The sequence below is a fragment of the Pan paniscus genome, chromosome 1, assembly GCF_029289425.2.
Source record: "Pan paniscus chromosome 1, NHGRI_mPanPan1-v2.0_pri, whole genome shotgun sequence".
NCBI lineage: Eukaryota > Metazoa > Chordata > Mammalia > Primates > Hominidae > Pan > Pan paniscus.
In genome coordinates, this window is record NC_073249.2 from 194,456,034 (window position 1) to 194,478,150 (window position 22,117).

At 53.1% G+C, this 22,117-nt stretch overlaps 3 protein-coding genes across 9 annotated transcripts in view; 2 read left to right on the forward strand and 1 right to left on the reverse strand.

The window, feature by feature from the left end:
• The window catches only part of BSDC1 (BSD domain containing 1), a 29,334-nt gene extending 23,623 nt beyond the window's left edge, over positions 1-5,711 (forward strand). For 4 of the 7 annotated variants that reach the window (XM_003828155.4, XM_003828157.4, XM_055103043.1 and 1 more), the window contains exons 10-11: positions 2,282-2,385; positions 4,173-5,711. In XM_003828155.4, the coding sequence (XP_003828203.1) occupies positions 2,282-2,385; positions 4,173-4,205 (137 nt within the window). In that variant the 3' untranslated portion in view covers positions 4,206-5,711. The other 3 variants (XM_024929665.4, XM_024929664.5, XM_034960342.3) reach the window with 3 other exon arrangements.
• Positions 5,552-9,355, reverse strand: TSSK3 (testis specific serine kinase 3). The gene is made up of 2 exons (XM_003828159.5): positions 8,037-9,355; positions 5,552-7,227 (listed from the first exon to the last, which is right to left on the reverse strand). The coding sequence occupies exons 1-2, from the start codon at positions 8,179-8,181 to the stop codon at positions 6,566-6,568; spliced, it is 807 nt and encodes a 268-aa protein (XP_003828207.4). The 5' UTR covers positions 8,182-9,355; the 3' UTR covers positions 5,552-6,565.
• On the forward strand, positions 8,689-9,612 carry FAM229A (family with sequence similarity 229 member A). Its single transcript, XM_014344204.4, is given in 4 exon segments — positions 8,689-8,816; positions 8,819-8,924; positions 9,006-9,152; positions 9,347-9,612. Coding segments are annotated over 4 exon segments (381 nt in total). The 5' UTR covers positions 8,689-8,791; the 3' UTR covers positions 9,450-9,612.
• The last annotated feature ends 12,505 nt before the right edge of the window (positions 9,613-22,117 follow it).

Sequence of the window (22,117 nt, forward strand, 5' to 3'; positions counted from 1 at the left end):
AGAATTTTTTTTTTTTTTTTTTTTTTTTGAGACGGAGTCTCGCTCTATCACCCAGGCTGGAGTGCAATGGCGGGATCTTGGCTCACTGCAAGCTCTGCCTCCCGGGTTCAAGCGATTCTTCTGCCTCAGCCTCCCGAGTAGCTGGGACTAACAGGCGCTCGCCACCACCCCCAGCTAATTTTTTGTATTTTTAGTAGAGACGGGGTTTCACCACATTAGCCAGGATGGTCTCGATCTTCTGACCTCATGATCTGCCTGTCTCGGCCTCCCAAAGTGCTGGGATTACAAGCGTGAGCCACCACGCCCGGCGACATGGCTACATTTGATCCCTGGGCCATAGTTTGCCAACCCCTGGTTTACAGAAAGGGTCTGTGACTATTGAGTGCCAACTATGTGTTCTAAAAACTTGAAATACATAAGAGAACAAAACAAAAGATCCCGGCACTCACAGGGCTTATATTCTAACTCCTCTATTAATATACAATAAACATATTAAGTCTGATTATGTAATATGTTAGAAAGTGATCACTACAATGGGAAAAAGAACAATCCAGAGCCAGGCGCGGTGGCTCACACCTATAATCCCAGTACCTTGGGAGGTCAAAGCAGGCGGATCACCTAAGGTCAGGAGTTTGAGACCAGCCTGGCCAACATAGTGAAACCCCATTTCTACTAAAAATACAAAAATTAGCCAGGCATGGTGGCATGCCCCTGTAATCTCAGCTACTCAGGAGGCTGAGGCAGGAGAATCACTTGAACCTGCGAGGCAGAGGTTGCAGTGAGCTAGGATCGCGCCACTGCACTCCAGCCTGGGCAACAGAGCAAGACTCTGTCTCAAAAAATATATAAGTAAAAATACAAAAATTAGCTGGATGTGGTGGCAGGTGCCTGTAATCCCAGCTACTCAGGAGGCTGAGGCAAGAGAATCTCTTGAACCCAGGAGGCGGAGGTTGCAGGGAGCTGAGATTGTGCCACTGCACTCCAGCCTGGGTGACAGAGCGAGACTCTGTCTCAGAAAAAAAAGAACAACTAGAGCAGAGTGAGGGTGATGATGGGTTGCTCTTTAAACTAGGATGGTCAGTGTAGGCCACATCTAGAAGGTACGATTTGGGCAATGGCATGAAGGAGGTGAAAAGTTGGTCTTGTAGATATCTGAGGATACGAGTTCCAGGTGCAGGGAACAGCCCATGCAAAAGCCCTAAGTTGGGAATGCGCCTGGTATGTTTCTGGAGGAACAAGATTAGTGTGGGCAGAATGGAGTGAGGAAGAAGAGGTCTACTGTTTGGGGGTTCGAGGGGAGGTTTTTGTTTTCTTTAGAGACAGGGTTTTGCACTGTCTACAGGCTGGACTGCAGTGGCATGATCATAGCTCACTGCAGCCTTGAACTCCTGGGCTCAAGTGATCACCACACCTCAGCCTCCTGAGTAGCTGGGACTCCTTAGGTGTGTACTACCATGCCTGGCTAATTTTTAAATTTTTTTCTAGAGACAAGGTCTCAGTTCACTGTTGATTTCCTCTGGAAGATTTCTGTGACTCTCTTGGAGCCTCTGGGCCAAAGTGCTTCTCCACTCTTTAGTAACCTGCCTTTTCCGAGGTAATAGTTTAAGGCTGTTTGGCATGGATGTGAAGTTCTTCTCCAGCCTAACCTCTAACAGCCTACAGTGTTCCACCATGTAACTCACTGTTTACTTGTCTAATTCCCTGTCAGTGGGCTTTCAGATTGTTTCTAGGTTTCCATCACTATGACAGCACTGCAGTGAACACTCCTTGCTAAATTTCTGACTGAATCCAAGATTTTTCCTTAGAATAGATTCTTAAAAGTGGGGGCCAGGTGCGGTGGCTCACACCTATAATTCCAGCACCTTGGGAGGCCGAGGTGGCCAGATCATTGAGGTCAGGAGTTTGAAACCAGCTTGGCCAACGTGGTGAAACCCCGTCTCTACTAAAAATATAAAAATTAGCCAGGTGTGTGGGGCGTGCGCCTGTAGTCCCAGCTACTTGGGAGGCTGAGGCAGGAGAATCGCTTGAACCTGGGAAGCAGAGGTTGCAGTGGGCCAGGATCACACCACTGCACTCCAGCCTGGGTGACAGCAAGACTCCATCTAAGAAAACAAACAAACAAAAAAACAAAGTAGGATTGGTGCACCAGAGTGAACACAAAATGTAAAGACTTGTGTATTTGTGAGACCCTTTTGAAGCATGCTATCTCCCCAGCTACACCCTCTTCAGGTGCCCCTTCCCTGCCTCCTCCTGCTTTTCACACTGTGGCTCGTGGTTCCAGGCTCAAGCACGGACATCAGTGAGGACTGGGAGAAAGACTTTGACTTGGACATGACTGAAGAGGAGGTGCAGATGGCACTTTCCAAAGTGGATGCCTCCGGGGAGGTGAGTGGGCCTGGTGGGTCAGAGGGAAGCGAGCCTAATGGTCCTGGGTGTGAGAGCTCTCCCCAGCCAGCCCAGCTGTCCCCTCAGGAGGGTCCCTGCTCCTGTCCGAGGTGACAGGTGGTGGGAAAGGAGCTGGAGCTTCCTGCTCAGACCCACAACAGTGGTCATCAGCAGGCTGCACTTTCCCTCAGTTCCAGGGTGGATAGAGGGTCGAGTTCTTGACCTTAGCTCTGTATCAAAATTGCCTGAGAAACTGCTTAAGAAAACAGATGTCATGCTGAGCGCGGTGGCTCACACCTGTAATCCCAACACTTTGGGAGGCCAAGGTGGGAGGATTGCTTGAGGCAAGGAGTTCAAGACCAGCCTGGCCAATATAGTGAGACCCCATTTCTATTTTTGAAAAAAAAAAAAGAAAAGAAAAAGAAAACAGACATCAAACCCTGCCTGACCTTCTGAGTTGTGGTCCTCAGGTATGAGGCCTGAGTATATACTTGGCCTTGGAGACAAAAGACCAGTGTGATCAAGGGCAAGTTACTTAACCTGAGCCCCTGGTTCCTCATCTAAAACATGGAATTGATCATTATAAGACCTGGCTTATAAGCTGTAATGAGGTGATCCATGTAGACACCTTAGGGCTATTGCCTGAGACATGGTGACCAGCACTCAGGAGACATCAGTGATAAACCCCACAAAACCCATTCCAGTTATTAAGCTCAAAGAGGCCTTAGTACTGTTACTCTTCACTACCTCTCAGAATCAAAAGTGGCTCATTTAGATTGAGAGGCTGGAACAGTCCAAAGCTCTCCCAGCTAATAAGTGACAGGACTGAGGCTGCAACCCAGACATCTGATTCATGTCAGCGTTAGTTCCACTGTCACATAAGAACCACATGAGTCCTTCCATCATGTAACTCATGAGCCAGTTAGAAAGAGGTGGACAGATTAGAGAGACATGTGAAGGGCCTCCTTTTTCATGATGGGAAACTGAAGCTTTGGGGGAGTATTTTACCTACTCAGGAGTATTTTGCACTTGTGACTACCTCACTATACCCAGGACAGAGAAAGCCCATAGTGCCCTGTCAGGCCACAGGGGCTTGCTGGCTTTTTGTGTCTTTGCAGCCCCCTTTAAAACCTGACGTGCAGTACACGTGAGCATTCTAGAACCTGCTATACCAGGGCTTAGCCGACAGCAGGCCAAGAGTAGGAATAAAGCAAGAAAAGGTTCCGTGGGGAGACTTGAGCTGGGAATTAGGGTGTTGGTGCCCCTAGTGAAGACCTAGTGGGCATCTGTAGGCCACTGCCACCTCTGCTTTTGGCCACAGTGCCACTCAGGCAGTGGCCTCCATTCACCCAAAGACTAAGTAACTTGCCCTTGATTACACTGGTCTTTTGTGTCCAGGGCCAAGTATCTGCTCAGGCCTCCTGAGTTCTCTGCTTCTCAGAGCCATGGCATTATCTGCTCAGCAGGAGGCAAGTTCTTCTTAAAGGACTGAGGCTGACTTGGTTCATGTAGGCAGCCATCACCTTGTGGTGTCTGGTGTTGGTTGGGGGAAGTGTTTCCTTTAGGTCTGAGGTAATCAGAGCAGCAGGCCCACCCCTCAGGCAGAGGGCAGCTCTGCCCCTCAGACACATTCCTTAAGACTAGGTGTTCACTCTCAGTGGGACCTCAGAGTATGGCCTAGGGTAGGGGATGGGAGGTGGCTCTGCTCAGCAAGGGGAGGTTAGGTCTGGGCCTGACTCAGGAGTAACTATGTGTTTGTGATTTCCATTACCCCCTCCCATTTGCAGCTGGAAGATGTAGAGTGGGAGGACTGGGAGTGAGGGAGCCAGAGGGAGCAGCTCCCCCACCCATGGCATCTCTCGCCTCCCTCGCTCGTCTCAGCCCAGCCCTGGAAGACTGAGAATGTTCCCCCAAATCTCCTCTGCCAACCAGAGCTCTGGGCACAGATTCTGGTGGCTCCCTGCTGGCCCTCTTGGGCCTCTGCTCACGCCTGGGAAGGGGCTCTCTAAATCCCGGCCAGAAACTCTGACTTGTGCCAACAATAGGATGACCCAAGGGAGAGGAAACCTATCCTCCTCACCAGAAGAGCCTGTGTTTTTCTGCTGAACACCCACTGTTCCTGAGGACTCCTGCTGGGAAGTCCCAAGGGATAGTTCTAGCCCTTCTGCCTGTGTAGACAGAAGCTAAACCACCAGTTTCTCGGAGGAAGCTGAGACAACATTGTCCATACATAAGCAGGCAGGGAGGGCCATGCCACCTACCCTTGGCTAAACAGGGACAGCGAACACATTTTGGTTCCTATCCCAGTGGGTAAGAGGCACTTATCGCTGGGAAATTTGCCTCTCTTGGGAATCTCCCCCTCCCAGGCATTTTCCATTCCTGGAAAGGCTCCTTTGGGGTTCAGAATCCAGAGACCAAACCCTGACCCACCTCCTTCCTTTCCTCCAGCCCACGCTGGTCTGTCCCCATGCCTTCCCAGGGCTGCTTCATGTCAGATGCACCCAAGTCCTTAGCCCAACTGTGCCACCTGCAGGAGTTCGCTCTTGCGTTTCTTCCCCTCCCCAAGAAGGGAGGGGGCCACTTCAGGCCCTTCTGTGTGTTGCCTGGCAGGATACCTTGTCCAACCAGCTACCCACCTCAACTCCCCTGTAGCTTAGGACACAAAACAGCTACCAGCGGTACAGAGCGGTGATCAAAGCCGAGTACTTACAACTCTGGTAAGCCTAGCTTCTCCGCCTCAGCCCTTCTGCTTCTAGAAGGGCTATCCTGGGGGTGAACTTGAAACTCTCATCAGGCTTCTGCAAAAGCTCTTCTTCCTGAAGACAGACCCAGCCTTTGTGCTCTCACCCTCCACTCTGGTAAAGCTGCACCTCTGGGGGAATGAGGGGCTGCAGGAATCTCTGGAGAGCCTGGTGCTTCACGATGCTGCTCTGGTGATTCTTGTACCTAATCTGGTGTGCTCACCAATGAGTGAAAGGGATCGTGGGTCAGGGACACCAAGAGAGTGAGGTCACTTCCACTTCAAACCTTCAGTGAGGGGGTGGGATGGAGAGAATGCTGAATCTTTTTTTTGACGGGATGGGGTTTTTCTCTTTGTAATTATTTCTTTAGTTTAATTAACCTTTTGGTTGTTTGTGCAATATTATATATTTTAAATTATAATGCATCTCCCCAGAGTATTTTGTAGCTGGGAAAAGAAAAAAGGAAAAAAAGAAAAAAAGATTCTAACAGCTGTTAGTTTTATAATTAAAAAAGAAAGAAAAAAGAACTTTGTCCTGAACCTTTTACAGACTTGCCGTTAACAGCATTAAAGTGATTCACCCGAAGCTGAAAGGTGTCTGGGGGTCTGTTTTTGTCCCCTTGGCAGCCGCACTGGGCCAGGGCAGGACTGGCTTCCCACTTGGAGCCAGAGACAGGGTAGGGGGATAGCCTAGGTCCAGAGGACGTACCTTGTCCTCATCCCAGATTCAGCTTTGCCTTTGGGATGAGAAAGGGTCAGGGCTCCCAACAGGCCTCTCACTGGGACAAGGAGTCGGGAGGCCATCTCTGCACTCCCAATGCCTCTGCTTTCCTTTGGAAAGGAAGTTGCAACAAGAATGGCTTCAGTTGCTCTTGGTCATTTTTCTCCTCTCTTCCCCCTGTTTGTATATGATTCTTGGGTCTATTTTAATTAACTTTAGTATGAAAATCACTTGTCAGGCCAGGCGCAGTGGCTCATGCCTGTAATCCCAACATTTTGGGAGGCCAAGGTGGGTGGATCACTTAAGGTCAGGAGTTCCAGACCAGCCTGGCCAACATGGTGAAACCCCATCTCTACTAAAAATAGCAGAAATAGCCAGGCGTGGTGGGAGGTGCCTGTAATCCCAGCTACTGGGGAGGCTGAGGCAGGAGAATCGCTTGAACCTGGGAAGCAGAGTTGCAGTGAGCTGGAATCGTGCCACTGCATTCCAGCCTGGGCGACAGAGCAAGACTCTTAAAAAAAAAAAGGAAATCTGAATGAGGCCCTTTGATTCCATGAAGATCTCTAAAAGGAAAGAGTAGTAGTAAGGCTGGGGTAGATGTAGGTAAGTTTTAGGATAAGTAAACTTAAAGCATAAAATATATATCACCATTTTAGAAGCGGGTTTTTGGGTTTGCTTTCTCCCCCTACTTTATTGGAGAGCACTTGCCATTGCTTTTATCAAGTGCTTGCTAGCCATGGATGCCAACTAACTTCTTCAATTGAAGGCCGGAGGATCATATCGGGTTCCAGGAGCCTCTTGAGCAGGTCCTGGCAATCGGCCGAGATGCTCAGATGAGTGGGGAAGGACACCCCCTTCTGCTGCTGCCACAGCATCTTGGGGATGTCTGTGTCGTCAAAAGGTAGGCTGGCACAGAGCATGACATACAGGACCACACCCATGCTCCAGACATCACCTTTTTTGCTATCGTGGGGAATGCCCTGCAGCACCTCGGGGGCAGCATAGGCTGTACTGCCGCAGAAGGTCTGGCTCAGCTCCCGGTGTGACTTGGGCAACACCTTGGCAAAGCCAAAGTCAGTCAGCTTCAGGTTGAGGCCCTGCAACAAGGCGTTCTCACATTTGAGGTCCCGGTGGGCCACACCAAAGCCATGGCAGTAGCGGATGGCCTCAACCATCTGACGGAAGAGGGCCTTGGCCCGGCTTTCAGGCAGTGGCCCCCCATTCAGCACGCAGTCAAAGACATCCCCTCCCTCAGCCAGCTCCATTACCAGGCAGATTTTCCCGTCGGCAGACTCCAGCATCTCATACACCTGGATGATGTTCTTGTGGTCCAGGGTACGGACGATTTGGAGCTCCCGAGGGAGGAATCTCTGGATAAACTCTGAGGAAGTAAGGGGAGGAGAGATGGGCTGGCAGATCAGAAAGGCCCACCTCCTCACACCTGTCTCCTGCCTTCCAACTTCTGCCCACCTTGTCTGGGTCTTATTTCTTGGCTTTCTTAATGGTCTTAAATGTGTCTAGCTGCTTGGACATTGCAAAGAATGTTCACTTCTGTTATTTTTGTCATTAGTATATCATTCAAAAGAAGCACTCCCCACCAGCCTTGTGGACTGTTGTGAGCAGTCTGTGAGACTGGATATCAAGGTGCTTTAGGGACTTTTAGAGAAAGCCACAGAATCGCAAATTATAAGGCCTGATTTGTCCACAGGGTGAGGGACTTTTAGAGAAAGCCACAGAATCACAAATTATAAGGCCTGATTTGTCCACAGGGTGGTGAGCCAGCTCCTCCCGCCGCTGTCCCCTGACCCCACAATTCTTTCCATGAGCCCTGTCTTCCTTTTTCCCATCTCCACGGGCCTTGGCACCAGCCCCTGTTCTCTACTAGCCCTGGTTGTGGCCTCTGCCAGTCTCTGTTCCCCTGCCGGAAAGGAGAGCCTGGCTCAGGTTTTGCCTCTGAGGATCCTTCACCTCATACCACTTTCATCTTGCATTCTGTGGGGGTGTAATGTTCCTGGACTCCCAGAACCCCTATGTTCCCCACTGACCCACTCCAGAGCTGCCATCGGGCTTGCTTGGTTCCAGGCCAGCGGGAGCAGGGAATGATCGAATGATCTTTCTAACAAACAGGAGGAAGCACCCACCCACCTCAGCCAGCCCTCCCTCCTTCCCTCCAAAGGGGCCCCGGCTCACCTTCTGGCCCTCCCATCTTGTCTATAATTTTAATTGCCACTTTTCTTTGGTGTTTTTTGGAAAATGCTTCTTTGACTTTTGAGTAGGTCCCTTCCCCAATGGTCTTGCCCAGCTGGTACCCATTGGAGAGCAGAAAGTCCTCCATGCTGTCTAGCGCCGCCTTCCTATCACCCTCTCAGCTCATGCTGCCTCTGAGAGGCAGCTCTACTCCACCATCGCCCTTGGCCTGCTCCTTTTCTCCCCAAGGACTTCATCCGCAGCCGCCCCCAGCGTTAGAACATTCTCTGTCTGGACACAGCGGCGGGTGGTGGGGAGGGACAGGGTCAGACATTTTTAAGCTCCGGTGCAATTGTGATGTAGATGCTGTGTGACCCTTGGCCAAAATGGGCAGTGCCCCTACCTGCCCTCACTACCACCACCAAACCCAGCCCGGATTAAGTCACCGCCGAGCCCGCGCCCGCGCCAGGCACTGAGTCGTAGTCCCGCCTGGGAGGGCGCTCCGCCGCGTCTGTGTGGGCCGGGAATGCGCGGCTCCTCGGCGTGGACGCCGCCTCGCGGCGGGTTGCCCTGGCCTGCTGCGCCCCCCTCGGGTGTCCGGGGTCTGCGCGACCCCGTCTCCAGGCGCCATGGCCAGAGCCCTCCAGTCCCCGATTCTGGCCCTCGCTGAGTGCCAGGGGCGGCAGGGGGCACCGTTGGGGGTTCTCCAGTGGGAGGAACGTGCTCTGTGAGGTCAGCGCGCCGCGGCCCGGGTCACAATGCTGCCCTCCTCGACGCCCGGGCCGGGCACGCCACAGAGACCTGCCCGGCTCCGCCTGGACCGGAGCGTTCTCCCGCGGCCAGGGCTCGGGCAGCTGCTTCTAGCCTGGGACCGGTCTCAGCCGCCGGGAGGTGAGCGACGGCCCAGGGGGCGGGCGCGAGGCGGCAGCGCCCGGCGACCCGGGAGAGGCCTGACCGCCACTCCCCGCGCAGAGCGCCCCGGGGCTTGGACATGAGCGCCCAGGAGCCCCCGCAGGGTCGGAGATTCCCCATTGAGGCCGGAGACTCCCGTGGCCTTGCCGCCGCCCCCGAGTCCCAGGACAGCCCGGAGGCGGTAGCGACGGAGCACAACCCGGTCAGGTAAGGCCCGCGCCCCACCCCCGCCTCCGCCCGTCCCGCGGCCCCGCCCTCCGTCCCACTTGGCGCCCCCAGCAGTCAGGACCCCGCATCCACGTCCGGACCCCCGGGGACCCCAGGTGCACTCCCTGGGTTCGCCCCACAGGATGGGCCAAGCCCCTGCCTCAGCGGCCCCTGTCGCGCGCCGCTTTCCCCAGGCCGCTTCGTCGCTGCCCTGGATGCCACTGCCTGACGCTGCTGCACGTACCCATCGACGTCTACCTCGCCATGGGCGGGAGCCCCCGGGCCCGCGCCACGTGAGTGCGCCTGCTCCCTGCGGCTCCGCGGGAGCTGGGCGGGAACGAGGCCCCCCGCGGGCCACCACGCTGAGGTCGCATGCGCCGAGCACGAGACAATGATGCACATTTTAAAATAAAAGAATGATGCACATTTTAATAAAGCACAGCATAAACTGTTCTTTCCACTCCGGGCTGGCAGTGTATGTCTATCCGTCGGGCCCACCAGCTGCTCTGCCCAGTCCAATAACACTTTCCCTTCCGCGGCCTCCTCGTTTGGACCCAGCCTTAGGGGCCCGCCCTTCCGCCTTTCAACCTACGCCACTTCACTCCTCTCATATCTTGCTGGTCCTGACCCCTCCTGGGCAGCCTTTCCCTTGGGCCCTGCCCTGGTCCATCTCTCTAACCCTCTCGTGATTCTCCGGTGAAATTCACATCACTGTGCTGGACCCTGGCAACCCACAGAAGCGGGGAACAGGAGGAAGAGGTGGACCGACAAGTAACATAGAATACAGCCATTGGCCACCCACACCAGGCTATCTATCTATCTATCTTATCTTATCTATCATCTATCTATCTATCTATCTATGAGATGGAGTCTCCGCTCTGTTTCCCAGGCTGGACTGCAGTGGCATGATCTCTGTTCACTGCAACCTCTGCCTCCCAGGTTCAAACAATTCTCCTGCCTCAGCCTCCCAAGTAGCTGGGACTACAGGCACCCGACCAGACCCATTTTAATCCTCTTGAGCGAGAAGTTCTGCGACAAAGTTCTGCGACTTGCTCTTTGTGGCCCTAGGTGCCTGGGACCTTCCTTATTGGAAGGGTTTGGAGCTGCCCCAGTCCATTCTGAGCCTTGGTTTCTCCCAGGACTGAAGTGATCATAAAAAGATTGGGGAAGAGGCCATTTGAAAAATGGTGGCTTGCCAGGCGGTGGCTCACGCCTGTAATCCTAGCACTTTGGGAGACCGAGGCAGGTGGATCACAAGGTCAGGAGTTCGAGACCAGCCTGGCCAACATGGCGAAACCCCGTCTCTACTAAAAATACAAAAATTAGCTGGGTGTGGTGGTACGCACCTGTAATCCCAGCCACTCGGGAGGCTGAGGCAGGAGAATTCCTTGAACCTAGGAGGCAGAGGTTGCAGTGAGCTGAGATCATGCCACTGCACTCCAGCCTGGGCAACAGAGCAAGACTCTATCCAAAAAAAAACAAAAGAGAAAGAAAGACATTGGTTTAACTTCCTATTTTACAGATGAGTGAACTGAGCCTTTGAGACTTACCCAAGGTCCCCCAATGAGAGTCTAGCACACTCCTCAGCATCCTGAGACCACATGCCCTAAGATCTGCCCTTGGAGGGGCCCATGACAGGAAGCCTGCCTGGAAGTGCTAGTATTTAAGCTAAACAACTATTTCCTACTTTCCAATTTGGCTTTAATGAGCCCGTATATTCTACTTTCCAATTTTGTTACGGGGGGAGTGTAACCTAAAGGTCAGGTTCAGTCTCCTGTCCCCTGAGATCTAAGGACAATTGATTCAACACCCTCCTCTAATCCTCATAGGGTAGAGAAGTCCAAGCTTTCCCTAGAGCACCTTAAAATTCCATGTCACCCAAAAGGGATACCCTTCTCAGTTTCCACATAAAATGCTCTCCCAGGCAGTCCCCATGTAGGAGGCTTACTAAAAGGGCCTATTTCCTCACTGGTTAAAAAAAAAAAAAAAGGCATCAGCTGGTCTCTTTGGACTCTGCCAGCCCCCAAATAGTGAATCCTTCTCATTCTTCCTTTTTTTCCATCTCTCCCACTTCCTTCTCCTCTCTTCTCAACCCTCCTTTCCTTAAAAAAAAAAAAAAAAAAAAAATAGGCCAGGCATGGTGGCTCAGGCCTGTAATCCCAGCGCTTTGGGAGGCTGAGGCAGGAGGATCACTTGAGCCCAGGAGTTCAAGACCAGCATGGAAAACAGCAAGATCCCATCTCTAAAAACAAAACAAAACAAAAAAACCAGGTATGGTGGCGTGTGCCTGTAGTCCTAGCTACTGGGGAGCCTGAGGCAGGAGGATTGCTTGAGCCCAGGAGTTTGAGGCTGCAATGAGCCAAGGTCACACCACTGCACTCCAGCCTGAGCAACAGAGTGAGATCCTGTCTCTAAAAAAAATTAGGCTGGGCACGATGGATCACGCCTATAATCCCAGCACTTTGGGAGGCCGAGGCAGGTGGATCATGAGGTCAGGAGATGAAGACCATCCTGGCTAACACGGTGAAACCCCGTCTCTACTAAAAATACAAAAAAATTAGCCAGGCGTGGTGGCAGGAACCTGTAGTCCCAGCTACTCGGGAGGCTGAGGCAGGAGAATGGTGTGAACCCAGGAGGTGGAGCTTGCAGTGAGCTGAGATCGCACCACCACACTCCAGCCTGGGTGACAGAGTGAGATTCCATCTCAAAAAAAAAAAAAAAAAAAAAAAATTTAGAAACCAGTTACTGCCACGTCCCACGTACCTGATTTGTGAGGGATACAAAGATTCTAGACGCAGTCCTTGCCAATGGGGCTAGTTAGCTCTAGAATGTCCATGAGCAAGAGAAAGGGCATTCCCTTTGGGGAGGAAGCATTGTGGGTAAAGGCCTGGAGGCAGGAAAGTGAAGGACAATTTCAAGAAACTCAGTTCATCAATTTTCATCAACACCTTCCTGGGCCATGCCTGGTACTAAGAACCCAGGCCTGAATCTGACATCATTTTCCCTTTCAGAGCATAGAATGCAGGGGATCCAGGAATGGGTTAACAGAAGAGAAGCTGGATCAAGGAGACCTTTGCGTACCAGGTGAAGGAGTTTGAACTTTGTTCTGCAGGCAGGCAGAGCACGACAGGCTCCTACCTGGGTCACTTCATTCTCCTATTTCTCTTCTCTTCCATCCTGTTCTCTGTTTCTTCTTACTCCTTTCCACTGGAAGAGCCACTGGCCGAAACTAGTGCTGAGTTCAAGTCCTGACTCTGCTGTTTTTCTAACTGTGCAGTCTTGAGCTAGTTACTTAGCCCCTCTGAGCCTCCATCTTCAAATCTGTTAAGTAGGGCTAACTGACACCTGGTAGAAAGTTTCAGTAAGGACCTGTATGTATAGCACCATGCAGGAATCACTGCCACAGCTACCACTTGATAAGCAAGAGAGACTGCTACGGCTGCTGCTCCTACCTTTGGCTTCAAGGGACAGCAGAGAGCCAGACAGCCAAAGACACTGTCCCCAGGGGTTGGGTGATGTCCAGCCCTGAAGAGGGCTGAGGAAACCCTCTTGCCTCTCTCTGCCAACTTCCTAGCAGTTCTGTTCAGGAGCCTAAGAACTTGGTGGGGGGATTGGGGGCAGGGGAATTTCCAGGGGAATCCCCAGGTGGAAAAGACAGAGCTGCCTCCCTCACCCTAAAGGGTACATCTGTCCCCGGACCCCAGTGCAGGACCCAATGCAGATCCCAGCCTTACTCTCTGGGCCTGAGGAATGGGGAGGGGCCAGGCAAAGGGGGATGCTCAAATCACTGCCTTCCCTGACTTATTTCCCAGACACCTTATTAGCCAGCCCCTCCCTAAGGGACCCCCTTTTAGAAGGAGGGGGCGAAGTACAGATGGACCCCCCAGGTTACCATGGAGACAGCAGGGAAAGGGTTGCTGTATCACCATGGCAATAATTGACGTCAGCGCTACCCTTTCCCATCGCTTGATATGAGAGGGGGACAGCCACCCCAACCACAAGCAAATCCCCCACAAATCCTCCTCCTCTTACTGAGCCAATCAACCAGGGGGGTCGCCAGACTTAATTTAGCACAAGAGTTAAAAGCACAGACTCTGATGTCAGTCAAACCTTGGTTCAAATCCTCACTCTGCCTCATCCTAGCCGTGTGAATTTGAGCAAGTTCTTTAACCCTTTGAAGTCTCATAGGTGCCATGGGAATAAATAAGCTATGTGCCTCCAAGGATTACATGAGGATGACATGGGATCATGCAGGTAACAGGCGTGGGGTGTGCCTCACCCGAACTGTACATTGGCATTAGGGACGGTCAAGAATCCTACTCACCACCTTGAAACTTGTCAGGGGATTGTGGACCTCCAGATACAGACTCACACCCCCTAGAGGGCCCCCAGGACTTACAAGGACTGGGCCTCAGGGTTTGAGCATCTCAGGATTTGGGGATCTCAGAGTGGTCCCGGAAACAGTGGAATTTCCAGGCTCTGAGGAAACCCCAGATGCCACTTTCCCTGAAACCTCATCACATCCGGACTCGGACCCAACTTTCCCTTCTCCTCCCCTCTGCCTTGTCCTAGGCCTTATTAGCAGCCTTCTACCTCTTAGGGGCCTCCATCTGCTCCTCTAAGAAAAAGGATGGGTGCCCAGGCATGGTGGCTTATGCCTGTAATCCCAGCACTTTGGGAGGCTGAGGTGGGCAGACCTCTTGAGGCCAGGAGTTTGAGACCAGCCTGGGCAACATGGCAAAACCCTGTCTCTACAAAAAAAAAAAAAAAAAAAAAAAATAGCCAGGCGTGGTGGCACATGCCTGTAGTCCCAACTATTTGGGAGGCTGAGGCGGGAGGATCACCTGAGTTCAGGAGGTTGAGGTTGCCATGAGCCAAGATCATGCCACTGCACTCCTGGCTGGGCAACAGAGTGAGACTCTGTCTCAAAAATAAAAAAGAAAGGGAAAGAGAGAGAGAAAGAAAGAAAAGAGAGATAGAGAAAGAAAGAAAGGAAGGAAGAAAGAAAAAAAGAAAGAAAGAAGAAAAGGAAGGAAGCAAGTAAAGAGAGAGAAAGAAAAAGGAAAGTAAGGAAGGGAGGAAGGGAGGAAAGGAGGGAAGGAAAAAGGAAAGGGAAAGGAAGGAAAGAAAGAAAAGAAAAAGGATGAGGCCAGTGCAGTGGCTCACACCTGCAATCCCAGCGCTCTGGGAGGCTGAGGCAGGTGTATCTTTTGAACACAGGAGTTCAAGACCAGCCTGGACAACATGGCGTCTCTACAAATTAAAAAATATTAGCCGGGTGTGGTAGCGTGTGCTTGTAGTCCCAGCTACTCAGGAGGCTGAGCTAGGAGGCTCGCTTGAGCCTGGAAGGTCAAGGCTACAGTGAGCTGAGATCATGTCACTGCATGAATAAAAGAAAAAAAGATGGCCAGGCGCAGTGGTTCACACCTGTAATCCCAGCACTTTGGGAGGCCGAGGCAGGCAGATCACAAGGTCAGGAGTTCAAGACCAGCCTGACCAAAATGGTGAAACCCCGTCTCTACTAAAAATACAAAAATGAGCCAGACATGGTGGCGTGTGCTTGTAATCCCAGCTACTCAGGAGGCTGAGGCAGGAGAATCGCTTGTACCCGGGAGGTGGACGTTGCAGTGAGCTGAGATCGTGCCACTGCACTCCAGCCTGGGTGACAAAGCGAGACTCTGTCTCAAAAAAAAAAAAAAGAAAAAAGACAAAGGATGGATGAGGGACTGTAGGTACGGTCACCACGGGGATATGGGTGGTCCAGCTCCCACTGCCCTCTCCCACCCACCGTTAGGGTAGGAAGACCAGAATCATTCTCATTCCCTCCCTCTTCCCTGACTCCAGTACAGGCAACCACAGTTCAGTCTGCCCCAAATCCACTGCCACTGCCCTGAGTCAGGCCCCCCTTACTACTCACCCAATTATTCCGGCAGCTCCCTGCCAGGTTTCCCTCCTTCCTTCCTCGCTTGATTCCTCCAATCCAGAATTATTTTATAAAGACCACAAACGCAGCTGGGTCAGTCTCCTATTTAAACCTCATCAATGGCTTCTTCACATCACTTGTGCAGCCACACTGGACACCTTTCAAATCATCACAAAACATTCCTCCCACCTTAAGTACACCATCCCTTCTGCCTAGAATAGCTTCCCCTGACCCCACAGATCACCCTCAAAGACGGTTCCCCTGACCACCATCCTTAGGGCCTGCATGGCCACTGTGTTGCCTTCAGTGTCCATATCTATTCCTGATCTCAGCTTAATGCCTGTCTTCCCCATTACATGACAGGGGCCAGGGGCTGGACTGTCCTCCTCCTGACATCCCCAGGATCTAGAACAGGAGGGCTCAGGAATCTGCAGATTAGACTAGTTTGTGAATGACTGCTTGCGATGTCCACAGAGGAGAGGCCTTGGTGCTGTGAGGAGAAGAAATAGCAGAGCCACCTGCCTGGCTGGGAGTTTGGAAATGGCTCTCATGAGGAACGGACGCTTGAACTGAAGGATGAGAAGCTGTTACCCAGGCAAAGACTGAGGAATGCCCCAACACTGGGGTTGGCAGGGGCATGGGTTGGGTGAACTTGATGCTAAAGACATGGTGCAGGGAGACATATTCCTATTTTGGAAAGACACACCCAGCTGCCCTATAGGAACAGACCACATAGGGGATTGAGAGTGGCAGCAGGGAGACAGGTCAGGAGGCTGCTGCAGGAGGTGAAAGGTGATGGGCCCTTGGCTCAAGTGTTGGTGGCGGAAATGGAGAGAAGCTATGGGATTTTAGGTACGTCCTGAAAGGACAGGTTTTCATAGCTGCTTGAGGATGAAAAGGGTGAGAGAAGCTGGGCACGGTGGCTCACACCTGTAATCCCAGCACTGGGAGGCCGAGGAGGGTGGATCATGAGGTCAGGAGTTCAAGACCAGCATGGCCAACATGGTGAAACCCCATCTCTACTAAAAATATAAAAATTAGCCGGGCATGGTGGTGCACACCTATAGTCCCAGCTACTCAGGAAGCTGAGGCAGGAGAATTGCTTGAACCCGGGAGGCAGAGGTTGCAGAGAGCCGAGATTGCACCACTGCACTCCAGCCTGGGCGACACAGCAAGACTCTGTCTCAAAAAAAAAAAAAAAAAAAAAAGGCGAGAGAGGGCAGAATCTAGAACCAAGTCCAGATTTCAGGTTCAGACAACTGGGAGATGGCTAAGCTGGGGAACATGGAGGGAGGGCAGGTATGCAGCCTGTTTCCTGAGAGGTGGGACATCCAGCAGGAGGGGTCCAGGAGGCAGGTGTGGGGTTGGGGAGAGGGCTGGACTGAGAAAGAGACATGAGTTTCTGACATGGGCTGGACACTGAAGGCATGGGAGCTGATGAGACTCCCTGGGGACAGACTGTAGCAGGCCTGGGAACAACCATGATTAGGCAGTGAGCAAAGGATAAGAAATTTGCCATGTGGCAGCAACCCATAAGATAGCAAGAAAATCAAAAGTGCACAGTGTCCAGAAATACAAGGGCCTAAAAGTATCTGAAAGAGGAAGGAGTATTTGTGTCAAAGCTGGCCACTGCTAAGGGGTCAAGGCAGATAAAGGCTTTTAAGCATCCCTTGGATTTAGCAACAAGGAGGTCAGCAGTGACCTTGGCAGGCTGTTCCTGTGGAATGGTGGGGGAGGAAGCCAGATTGCAGGGGCTGAGTGAGGAAGTAGAAACAACGTGTGTATACAACTCCTTCAAGAATGTTGGCTGCAGAGGGGAGCTGGCGAAGGATGTGGAGTTGAGGGAGGGCTTTCTTTTTTTCAAAGATATGAAAGACTAGAGCCTGTTTGTCTGCCTATGGGAAGAAGCCATCAGGGAGGGTGAGGCTGAAGATAAGGAAAAATGGTTGAAGACAGGGAAAAAAGGAAGGGATTAAGGGAAGGAGAGTCCCCAAGGAGGAAAAACAGATTAAATTCCCAAATATGGCTGCAGAACTTGGGGGGCAAGTCAGGGCCTGTACTGGGCTCTGGGGGCTCAGAACAGCTGCCCACTCTCCCCGGCAGCCAGTGTGAGTCACTGGGGGGGAAATAGCCCAAACTGGCAGTGTGGGAAGGGGAGCTGGGCCAGCATGTTCCTTAGGATCCCCAGGGGTCAGGGAGGAGCAGGGCCCAGCCTGGGCTCTGAGCCCTGAACCCCATGCCGAGCTGGACAAGGACACACAGAAGGGTTGTCTCACCTTTTGTTGGAGCAGGCAGAGTTGTAGAAAGCCTAGGTTTTACTTTTGGCTTTTCACTGCCCGATTGTGAACCTCAGTTTCCTCTTCTGCAAAAAGAGAGGGTTAAACAGATCAAGGGCTTTTCAGTTTTGGGGAAGGAAAGTGTCAGGACTTTGCTGACAGTTTAGGGAGTCCTGGAGCCCCAGCAGCCTCCTGAACTAGAGTTGGCTGAGGAGCTGCCATTTAAGCATGCATAGAATTAGGGAAAAGGCTCCCATGAAAGCCATGGGGAGCAGGTCAGGGTGCGCCTAAGCCTGGGAGAAGAGGAGGCCCTTTGAGGCGTGATTTATGGGAGTGTGGGAGGCCATCAGGAGTGTGGGAGGCCAGCCAGGAGTGGTGGCTCATGCCTGTAATCCCAGCACTTTTGGGAAGCTGACTGGGAGGGGGGCAGATTGCTTGATCCCAGGAGTTTGAGACCAGCCTAGACAACATGGCAAAAGTCTCTAGAAAACAAAGCAAACACACACACACACACACACACACACACAAATTAGCTGTACTTGGTGGTGCAGGCCTGTGGTTCCAGCTGCTGCAATCCCAGCAATCCTCCAGCTAATGCAGGAGGACTGCTAGGGCCCTAGGAGGTCGAGGATGCAGTGAGCAGTGATTGTGCCACTGCACTCCAGCCTGGGTGCCAGAGTTGAGACCCTGTCTCAAAAAAAAAGAAAAAAGAAAATAAAAAAAGGTTGGGCATGGTGGCTCACCTGTAATCCTAGACTTGAGAGGCCAAGGCCGGTGATTCACTTGAGCTCACGAATTCAAGACTAGCCTTGGCTACATAGTGAAACCCTGTATCTACAAAAAAATACAAAAAATTAGCCAGGTGTGGTGGTGAGTGCCTATAGTCCCAGTTACTTGGGGGGCTGAGACAGGAGGATCGTTAGAGCCTAGGAGGTTGAGGCTGCAGTGAGCTATGATCGCCCCACTGCACTCCAGCCTGGATGACAAAGTGAGATCCTGTCTCAAAAAAAAAGTGTGTGAGCAGGGGCTGGAAGCCCTGGGTGGGAATGAGGGCGGGTTTCTCCAATGGGCAGCTGACCTTCCTGTCCCTGGCCCCCTCCTGCTGCCTCTGTTTGTCCTTGCACTTCTGTCCTTGACCCTGGGGAGGAGTGTCTCTGGGGAACCTGGAGATCTGGTGACCAGCCCCCTCCCACTGAAGCGGCTAGTGGGGGCAGACTAGACTAGGCCTCACGAGAGAGACCAGCTCTGCCCCCAACCCCTCTGCCAGCTGACGCCTCCTGGCCTTCTGCTAAAAACAGCCGGGCCCGGGGGGAATATGGGTTTTCAGGCCTCCCCCTCCTCGCCCAGGCAGGTATTAAAGAGGCCGAAGTCGGGCCAGACCGGCTGGACACCATGCTATTCACCGAGACTGCTCACTTCGTGGTGAATTTTCTTCTGTCCCGGTGAGGGGGCCCGAGGGAGGGCGCCAGCTGGATAAAGCGCCCTGGTCTGGCAGCTGGGGGAGGAGGCACTCAGGTCCTTGGGAAGGCGCCAGTGGGGGCCTCCAGTCCCTTTCCACGTCCCTCTAAATCGACCAGGAGTGACCCCGGCCCGTGCCCTGCCTCGTCCGATCGGAGGCAACTTCCTCCTCCCCGCCTGTCGTGTTCTCCTGGGGTGACCGCTGTCCCATCTCCCCCGCAGGCGGCCCCAGGCCACGGCCCCGCACCGCCTGGACCAGGAGTTGTGTTTCTGGGGCAGCCGGGGCCCGGTCTTGCCGGCGCCCGCCGCCCGCCGCAGCCTGGGCGACTACTGGCTGAGCCCGCAGCGCCGCCACCCTCCGGGTGCCGCCTGGCGCTGGCCCGCACGCAACCTGTTACTGCTGCCCCCGGCCACCGGCCTGGCCGACGTACCCTCGGCGCGCTGGCCCAGCTGCTACGGCGCGCGCCCGAGACTCACGTGAGTGCGCCGGGAGGGGCGGGGCGAGGGCCCGGGGAGTAGACGGGATGACGGGGGCCTATGCGAAGGGGCGAGGTCTAAGGAAGGGGCGGATCCAGAGCCGAGGATCCGGGCCTGGGGGCGAGGGGAGGGGGCGGAACTGGGTGGGAAGGGCGGGGTCTGAGGGCGACCGGGAGCGGAAGGAAGGGGCGGGGCTAGGCGGAGTGGGCGCAGACCCGGAGGGAAGGGAGACTTGCCCCAATCCCGTCTTCCCGATTTCCCTTCCCTCCAGGTGGAGGCACCGGTGGCAGAATATTAACTACTATTTTCTGGGCAAAAGGAAGCGACATCTAGTTCCCTTGCTCCCGTGAGAGCCGGTGAGGGGCGTGGCCACAGGGGGCGCTGTAGGTGGGCGGGGGCTCGCGGAGGGGCGGGTCTTAGCTAGAGGCGTGGGGGAGGGGCGAGGCCCGAGCACGAGGTTGGCCTGCTGCGAGGCTCCAGGACCCTGTGCAGATGAGCCGCAGTCAGAGGGGCCCCGAGTGCAGGGCGTGGTCTTTGCAGGGTTATTTTTCCCCGCTCTTCTTGGGCTGACACAAACATACTTTTAAAAAGATTGACAAATTTGACTATGTTGAAATTTCTGTTTGCCAGAAGACACCCCCAAAAAAGTAGAGGAGCCCCAAACAGGACTCCTCAAACATAATACCAGCTCTGTGCCCGGTGCAGGGAGTCGGGGACCAGGAAAGCGGTGCACTTGGGTGGGCACCAACTGGGTCAGCCCCAGAGCAAAGGTGACTCCAGCCCTGGGCCCAGAGGCGAAGCTGAATGACCAAGGGAAGGGAAGCTCGGGGTCAGTTTGAAGGGCCCTGTCGTGGTGATCATCCTGTGTGTCTGTGTTCACATTTCGGTGCATCTCTGAAAGTCTGTACCACCTCTGAGTGTGGTTCTGTTTCTGTGTGTTCTATCTCTGATCTATGTGTCTATTTAGTCAACGAATATTTATCAAGGGCTTGGCCAGGTGTGGTGGCTCACGCCTGTAATCCCAGCACTTTGGGAGGCTTAGGGGGGCAGATTGCTTGAGGCCAGGAGTTCTAGACCAGCCTGGGCAACGTGGCGAAACCCCGTCTCTACTAAAAATACGAAAAATTAGCTAGGCGTGGTGGCGTGCACCTGTAGTCCCAGCTACTCAGGAGGCTTAGGTGGGAGAATCACTTGAGCCCAGGAGGCAGAGGTTGCAGTGAGCCAAGATCGCACCACTGCACTCCAGCCTGGGCAATACAGCAGACCTTGTCTCAAAAAAAACAAAAACAAAACAATTATTTATCAAGGGCATATTTTAGTGATTTGTGACAGGTTTATACACTGACTTAATCACTGGGTTTACACTGGTGAAGCAAACAGTTGAGGTCCCTGCCCTCATGGAACATACATTCTGGTGGGGAGACAGGCCATAAACTGGAGAGAGAAACAGTGTGTTATGTTTGAGAAGAACAGGGCTGGGTCAGGTGCTACTTGATATGGGATGGGCAGGGACTTGGTCTTTTTTTGAGGGGGCAGGGGGACGGAGTCTCGCTCTGTCGCCCAGGCTGGAGTGCAGTGGCGCAATCTCGGCTTACTGCAAGCTCCGCCTCCCAGGTTCACGCCATTCTCCTTCCTCAGTCTGCCACCACGCCCGGCTAATTTTTTGTATTTTTAGTAGAGATGGGGTTTCACCATGTTAGCCAGGATGGTCTCGATCTCCTGACCTCGTGATCCGCCCGCCTTGGCCTCCCAAAGTGCTGGGATTACAGGCGTGAGCCACCGCGCCAGGCTGGGACTTGCTCTTGTTCACAGGTCTAGAACAGTGCCTAACACATAGCTGGGGCACAGTAAATGCTGAGAGAATGCATGTGTTGTCGGGAGGTCACTTCTGAGGAGGCAAGTCTTAAACGAGGCTAGCAAGGATGGTCAGCCGCTTCCAGAGCTTGGGAAGAGTGTTCTTGGTGGACGGAACAATGTAGTCTTGTTGGTAACCACTTGCCTCTGGCTCTCTGTGCCTGGAGAATAGTGTTTCTGTGTCTTTTTTGTCTGTAGTCTCTGTGATCCTGGGAGCCCTGGGGCCAGTTTAAACAGGGCCCCATCAGGGTCTTTGGAAGTGAGGTCACTGCCCAGCAGATTCACCCCACTGGCTAACTCTGGCTTAACTGGCTGGGCCTGGCCATTCCCCTGGAAGCAACTCCTCCCCACAACAGCATCAGTCCCACGACCTCTGGCTCCTTCCCAGGGCAGCATCCTGCAGTCCGGAAGGAAGTTCTTCGTCCTGTCTAACCACAGACCCCGCTGAGGCAACCCCAGCCTTTTCCTCTCATTCTGCCTTGTGGGCAGAAGGGAGGAGATGGGCTGACCCTTCAGCAACGGGTCCTGGCCTAGACGGAGAACCCAGTAAAGACCTGACAGAGTGGGGGTGAAAACACCCTGCAGCCTTGGGGAAGTGAACTTCAAAGGGCAGAAATAATCACTCATCTCAGAAGCTTCTTTGGCATCCATTATCTCATTTAATCAATTAACACCTACTTTATAGACGGAAACTCAAGCAGGCCCAGGGAGGGAAAACAGTGGTAGAACTGGGACCAGAATCCAGGCCTCTTGATAAAATAGTAATAATTAATATTATTGCACATTTACTCACTGCCAGGTACTGTGCTAAAACTTTGCATGCATTTTCTTCTTTAAGCCTCATCACATCCCCATGAGGTGGGTACCCTCATTATTCCTGTTGTCCTCAGATGAGAAGGCAGAGGCTCAGAGCTGTCAAATGACTTGTCCAAAGACACCCAGGCAGTTCATGGCAGGACAGAATTTGAGCCCAGGCA